General features: G+C 40.3%; 1 protein-coding gene across 4 annotated transcripts in view; it reads right to left on the minus strand.

Moving 5' to 3' along the window:
• myo18ab (myosin XVIIIAb) overlaps window positions 1–7,500 on the minus strand; it is a 171,247-nt gene that overhangs the window by 161,793 nt on the left and 1,954 nt on the right. For 3 of the 4 annotated variants that reach the window (XM_040130482.1, XM_040130486.1, XM_040130481.1), the window contains exon 2: window positions 6,552–7,500. This exon is cut by the window's right edge and continues 184 nt beyond it. In XM_040130482.1, coding sequence (XP_039986416.1) covers window positions 6,552–7,500 — 949 coding nt within the window. The remainder of the gene's footprint in view (window positions 1–6,551) is intronic. The other variant, XM_040130476.1, reaches the window with a different exon arrangement.

Consider the following 7,500-nt stretch of genomic DNA (forward strand, 5'->3'; position numbering starts at 1 on the left):
CTTCTGCTCTGACAATGTTCCCCAACTCTGAGGATTGGTTTTTCCAGGACAATGCTCCATGCCACACAGCTAGGTCAATCAAGGTGTGGATGAAGGACCACCAGATCAAGACCCTGTCATAGCCAGCCCAATCTCCACACCTGAACCCCATTGAAAACCTCTGGAATGTGATCAAGAGGAAGATGGATGGTCACAAGCCATCAAACAAAGCTGAGCTGCTTGAATTTTTGCAACAGGAGCAGCATAAAGTCCCCCAACAGCAATGTGAAAGACTGGTGGAGAGCATGCTAAGACCCATGAAAGCTGTGACTGAAAATCAGGGTTATTCCACCAAATATTGATTTCTGAACTCTTCCTTAGTTAAAACATTAGTATTTTGTTGTTTAAAAATGAATATGAACTTGTTTTCTTTGCATTATATGAGGTCTAAAAACAATCTTCTTCTTTGTTATTTTGACCATTTGTCATTTTCTGCAAATAAATGCTCTAAAGGACAATATTTTTATTTGTAATTTGGGAGAAATGTCAGTAGTTTATAGAATAAACCAAAAATTTTAATTTTACTCAAACATATTTTGCAGCGGTCTCTTAATTTTTTCCAAAGCTGTATAAAAGCCATATACACTTATATACACACTTACACACATATAAATATACATACATACACACAAATATACACACATATACATACATACACATAAATATACACACATATAGATATATACACATATACATACACACACATAAATAAGGTATGTATTATGTTTTTGTAAAAGGACACGCTCAGAAAAACCAATACAAAAGCTGATTTTTAAGATAACTGATAAGAACTTGTCCTGAACAGTGAAATCAGTTATCCAATCAACTGTGCACCTGGTTTTTACTAAACATGAGCCAGTGATTGTCTTATTTGTTGTTCAGGGTGAAAATGTTTCCTCCTTTCCTACGACATCTAAGTGCTTTTTTTTTTTTTTTAGAACATCCTGCCCTTATTGGTCATAGCTAAAAGAATGTGTGTATCCTGTCTCTCTGCTTCCAAATCCTGATTCAGTCTTAATGTGTTCATGTGTGTGTGGAGGACTTCTGGCACCAGCTTTAGATGGACTGACACAATGCTAAAGGATTTCAGCTGTTTAATCCCAACTGCTGCAGTTTTCTGGGAACAGCCACAACGCTGTTTTGTTAAACCCAAGTCTTCTTTTAGAGGATTATTTCGGTTTATTACAATTTGGCTATTATTTACACAATTCTACTATCAGTTATGATAACACAGTCCTTACAAAAGTTATTGCTGAGATCTGGGTTTTAGCTTGATGTCAATCTGAAGACTTCAGCTTGGGCTCTTAGAAATGGTGATGGGCATTTTTCACTATTTTCTGGCAGCCAAATTAATAATTGATTAATCAAGAAAAAAATCTGCCTATTACTAGATCATAAAAAAAATGTTAGCTGCAGGCCTCCTTATTATCCCTGATTGGAATGATCCTATCATTTCCTGGCCCCATTAGTTTATTCTTGGGCCCATCAAGTACTTCACATCTGATCATTTTGGCTATCATGGTAATGCTTGGCTGGGTTCCCTCTTAAACCAGAGATACCCTGGAGACTACAGTGTTGAAGGGATAGTGCATATGTTAAATCAAAATAAACAAAAAGATCATAAAATGGCAGTTTCCTCTGTACAATTGTACTGTTCTTAGAGTTGTGAGGAGAAGAGCAATGAGGATTGTATAAAACATTCAGACAGTAGCTTCTAATTTTTGGCCGGCACTGTCGCTTTCACCGGTTAAAAAGACAAATGCTACCAGTAGCAGTTCATCACAGCTGTCATTATCATCCATGTCATATTTTGTGTTGTTTCAACAACTCCCACCAGAGTGGTACGTCTTCTTTCTAGCTGATAGCATTTATGTCAAGAGTCACATTGTCCCCCAACTTTCATTCATATCATATCAGTGATTGAAGCTTATCAATTTACTATTTTTGAACCAGGATCCTAAGAATGTAGCTCAAGTAGGACATGAAAAATTAGGTGTGTCAGATACATATTTAAGCATATACAAACATCTTAAACATTTTGGTAAACATACGTAACAGATTGGACTCTGTACCAGTGGATACACACTATTAATGGCCTGGGATTATGTCCATAAGAACTTCATCAGGAAATCCCTAAAAATAGGTTTTACAAGAAAGCATGCTGCACATCAAAAAAGTGTTGTTTAATATCCGTACTCAAATTCAGGTATCATATTGGCAATAATATTGAAACTTTTTAAACAATAACCAGCCCTATTCATTACTGGTTTAGAGAGTATCGGGAAAAAGGCTTTCACTTTTTCCAAAAATCAAATGCGAACCAAGTTCAAAAAACATGCAATGTGTTTGAATGAACAGGAATATGATTACATGTAGAGAAGCTTAAAGCTGTTGGCATTGGGAGTTATATGGCCAGGGCAGATGCAGTGTCCCATTAAAACCCTTTGTCAGAACTGAATGATGGCCTCTCTGTCGGCTCGCCTTTATTTAAACCAGTAATCAAGCCAGTGATATCTGTTAAAGTGGACAAAGAGACACAGACAGGCCTGCTGTTTAACACACACACACACACACAAATCAACTGCAGAGATAGGCTGATGACGTTAAAAGGATGGGAAATGTCTGCGTGTGTGTTTGAGCCAACACTGCCTATACACTTAAACAAAGCTCCACCTGGTGTGCACGTCCTCTTTGCTCCATAGAAATCATTACAGCAGCCCTTCAAATGACACAAAGTCTGTTATCCAGTTGCAGACAGTAGGATTTTTCCAACAAACAGCTACTGTAGACAAAGAGCTCCTACAGTCAGTCACTGCTTCTGTCTCACGTCAGGAAAATGACAACATGGGCTACAAAGAGTCACTCCCTGCTTCCCAGAGCAGATGAATTCAATTGTGGTGAGAAGGGGGGGGATTAGAGCTCCTTTCAGTCTCACTGTGTCACAAGGACCCTTGAACCAAAGCCAATGGAGGCAAACAAAGAAAGCCCTCTGACGCTGCCAAGCAGGCCATGATCAAGACATTGAGCCTACTGGAGGACGCTCAGCTACTGCTAATGCAGGGTATCTGCAAACTTTGAGTACAAATTCAATGACTTTTAGGATTGTTTCAAATCATTCAAAAGGAAAAAAAATAACTGAAAAACTAAATTACTTACTGTATTTTGTTAATCAATCACTAAAATCCACACTGACAAATTACTTTAGTCCAACCAACACTCCAAAACCCAAAGATAGTCATTGTACAACAATATAACACAGGAATACAGCAAATCCTCACATTCATTTTCACCAATTCAAGTAAACATTTCAGCACTACTCTGTATGGTTTATTAACTATTGAGAAGTTTATACAGATGTGTATAGATTTTCACATTAAAAGCCTAACAGGAAGGCAAGGGATACGCCCATTGAGCAACTGGAAGACCTTTAATGTTAAACATCTGTGCAGGAAATAAAGAGTTTTGTTGACAGTGGCTTAACAGTGATCAAACAGCACAGTGGACTGGACTGGAAAAAATGAAAACAGTCTTTCTGTGAAAGAACAGAAAGTGAGAGCAGCAGAGTGGTGACGATGACATGACTGTTTTTTGTACTGATCCAATCAGTGCTGTGTAAATGCAGATGCTTTACAGCTACACCTGCCAGATTCAATCCAGCTAGTGTATTTGTCTGTCAGACTTGAAATGTAATCATATACATACAATACAAAATTTTCAGTTAAATTAAAATGTAGAATTAACACCACAAATACTCCATGTAAAACCCATAATCTGGCCTGAACATTCCCTACGGATAGAACTCATTTTTTGATTATAAACCATTTATAAACTCATCCATCCATCTTCACCCACGTATCCTTTGTAAGGTCACAGGGGGCTGGAGCCTATCCTCACTCACATTGGGTGAGATGCTGAGTGCATCCATAAACAGACAACCCTTCACACATACTGAAAATATAGGACCACCAGGTCACCTAACCTGCATGCCTTTGGATTGTGGGAGGAAATCCACTAAGACTTGGGCAGAACATGAAAACGCCACAAAGAAAGGCCCCAACAAAGACCAGAATCTAGGACTTCTTGCTCTGAGGCAACAGTAGTATATGGGGGGCACGTAAGGAAGTAAGAGCTTCTTTAACCAAGAAAAAAAGTGAATGCTACCTCCTGTATTTTTATACATTTATATCAATCTAGAAAAACAACATCTTATGATGAAATTGGTCATCATGCAAAAAAGGGCAAAAAAAACTCCTAAACCTAATTACTGTGGGTGCACAGAAATAATTAAGTGCATTTTCATCTTTCTGTTTTAATGGGCATTTTCAATTTTCACATTTGTACAGACTTAGCAAATAAATTGTGTTTGAAAGAGATAGGGCTTTTCAGACTCAGAGAAAATGTGTGTGGGTGATTCAAAACAATCTGCCATTGTTGATCAACAGCAAAAACAGAACAAAAGGATACTGAACTCTTTATAGGAGTGCTAAAATGGCCTCCAAAATCCCACTCTTCAAACCAATAGAAGGCACAAATAATGTCAGCAGGCAACCTTGACTCTACTTGCCTCCAGCGAGCACCACGATCTCCCATATCATGTTCAGACACCTAAATATGATGTTGTAGAAACAGTGTACAGTAAGTGTAAAAACAAGTACATAGAACAACGTGACGTCTAGGAAGCAGTACACAAATACCCCTAAGAATCTGGGACATTGCAGTGCTTATATTACAGTAAATCTGCCTGTTACGAAGCATTTCTGACCCTGAGCACTTGCAAAACCGTGAGAAAACATGTACAAATTATAGAGTTGAGACTCTGTCGAGAGCAAATATTTCATCATCTGTCAGTTATGGCTAAACAGACACAATCAATCAGGACATCAAAATGGGTACATCCTACTTCCTTTATTTGATCGTTCCCTGCTCCCCGATCCGCGCTTGACCCGGTAATCGTTCCAATACTCCATCTTGAAGACTGTCCTAAAGTGGTAATTCCTGCTCTGGGGAGCCAGGATCAAGTAGCAAGAAGCGATCTCAGAGGAGCCATGAGCGAGGATACACAAGAGGTTTTTTACTGGACAGACACACCTCTTCTTTAGAAATCTGTATCATCTGCATATGATCAGACTGATCTGTCAATGCAGAACATAACCACCACTGTTTTTTTTTTTTTTTTTTTTACAAAGTAGACAGACAAATAATAGATTCAATAGATTAAAACAAAAATCTTTATTAGAAAAATTTTCCTCTGCATGATCTTTTATTTCCCCTTTTAATCTGTATCATGGATAATATATCATGACAGACGTGGAGAGCCTAATGTCTCTTAGAAATAATCACATTTTACTTTTCTACCGTAATTTCCAGGAACTATACAGTTTGATGTCAGATACCTAATTTTCACTTTCCTTAAAACATTTTGGCTAATAAATCATTTCTACAAATTACAACATCTGAACAGCAACCTTGATTATTAAATAATGACTTTACAAAGCAAATAATCAATTAATTAAAAAAACATGTTGCTACTTGTAGAAATGTTTCATGTGTATTTAGTGTGTGAGCACTGAAGTCCAATTACACACAGAGGTTCAACTGATCTGTAAACAGCATAAATACAGAATGCAGGTTTTTAATAAATGTGCTGTTTCAGAAACATATGATGTTTCTCAACTGTTTTTCATGGGGAAACATGCGGAGAGACTGATAAAAAATAAATAAATAAATAAATAAAAAACATCACCGCTATGCTTTAGGTGGGCAACTGCACACCTATCTTTTGGACAGTGCATAGTCCAAACTCTCAGAAGGTGCTGTCATGTGTTACGGATGCCACTTTAGATGACGATTCACAGGAATCATTTCTCAAAAAATGTGAGTCCTTGAGTGGGAAGGGCTAAGATGGAAGGAAAACACGCAGTGAGGGAAACCTGGATGCAATTAAGGGAACTGGGATGTACCCATAGAGTGCCATTGAATTTGTGTCTTCCATAATCATTCTAGGCTATTGTATTTGTGCAATTAAAGAAATTATCAAAGAAATTTACAGTAATGCCAAAAAATACGTTATCTCTGTGAGAAAAGCACAATTTTAAAAAATGCTTTTTAGAACCAAGGCAAGACTGGAAACTCGAAAACCATACTATTCTTCAGATTCATGAAGTCTTCAAGTTTTCTCTTCAATAAAAGGTGCAAATAAAGTCAGCAGAGCACCTTGACTTTAATGGCATCCAGCAAGTATCCCCTCCCACATCGTGATCAGACACTTAGAGATGATGTCTTAGAAACAGCTTGTCAATAAAGCAGGACCCAAACACTGGGAATAGGCAACTTTGCTTTCCTTTTGCTGCATGTTATCTGCCTGCAGAAAAAATTCTGACACTGGGGGCTTGAAAAACTGCAAGAAAACATCGAAAGAATTTAAACCGAAAGACAGTCAACCCAGATATCAAAACAGAGCACCACTGAACCCAAAGATCTGTTTGTACATAGAAATTGGACAAGCTGCTTACATGTCTGGCCTCCCTGCGCAGCCCCTCTGTGTTCCTCAGCCAGCAGCGGCTCAGCTCACTCAGCTCAAGGATTGGCTGCACCTTCAGCCTCACCGTGTCTCCTGACTGACGAATCATCTCCACTATCTCGTCCCGGCTCTTGTTCTCCACGTTCCGTCCATTTATCTCTACCAGCCTGTCACCCGGCACCAACCCTAGTGCCAGGTCCTTAGTGCCAGCACCAGGCTCGGCAAAATGGACGACACGCCTGTACACTCCTCCGTCAAGGCTGCGGTCCAGCATAGTAGTGCGACGCAAGGAAAATCCAAAGTCACCAGTGTTGCGGCGTTGGAGCTCCAGCTCACGTGTTTCCGGTGCACTTGGTGCGACCACAGCTGGCAACTGCAGCTGTGCGGGGAAGGTCTTGTCGACCACTTCAGGGATGCAGACTTTTTTGGCGGCCGGTGCTCCAGGTTGCTGCTTGAGACTATGCTTGCGGAGCATGCTGAAGACTTTGCTCTCCACGTGCGGAGACGGGGCAGCAGAGTTCTGGCCTGACGGGGTGGAGCCCTCTGACGGGCTCTCCTCTTTGCTCTTCTGGGAAAAGGAGAAGCGTTTCATCATCTGACCCACCTGCGAGGAGTTCTGCTTGGCTAGTGAACCAAAGTGAGCCACGCGGTCATGTACGGAGCTGCGGTGCCCGTCCTGTCCTCCTCCCCCCTCACCCTTCAGGTCATCAGTGGAGCTGGCAGCGCTGAGCTGCTCGTCTAGAACCATGCTGCTTCGGTTGCTCAAACCGTCCGATTCAATGTCAGTGAGGGTGAGCTCGCTGCTGCTGGCCACTTTGATAGGAATGGGGTTGGAAATCTCCAGCTTGTTCTTGGACTCACGCTTGGCCTCCCTCTTCAGGTTAAAGAAACCACGCCGCATGCTCATCTCTTCCAGGCTGCGCAGCTCTGCTGCAGACATC

The sequence above is a fragment of the Xiphias gladius genome, chromosome 7 (assembly GCF_016859285.1).
Source record: "Xiphias gladius isolate SHS-SW01 ecotype Sanya breed wild chromosome 7, ASM1685928v1, whole genome shotgun sequence".
In the NCBI taxonomy this organism is placed as follows: domain Eukaryota; kingdom Metazoa; phylum Chordata; class Actinopteri; order Istiophoriformes; family Xiphiidae; genus Xiphias; species Xiphias gladius.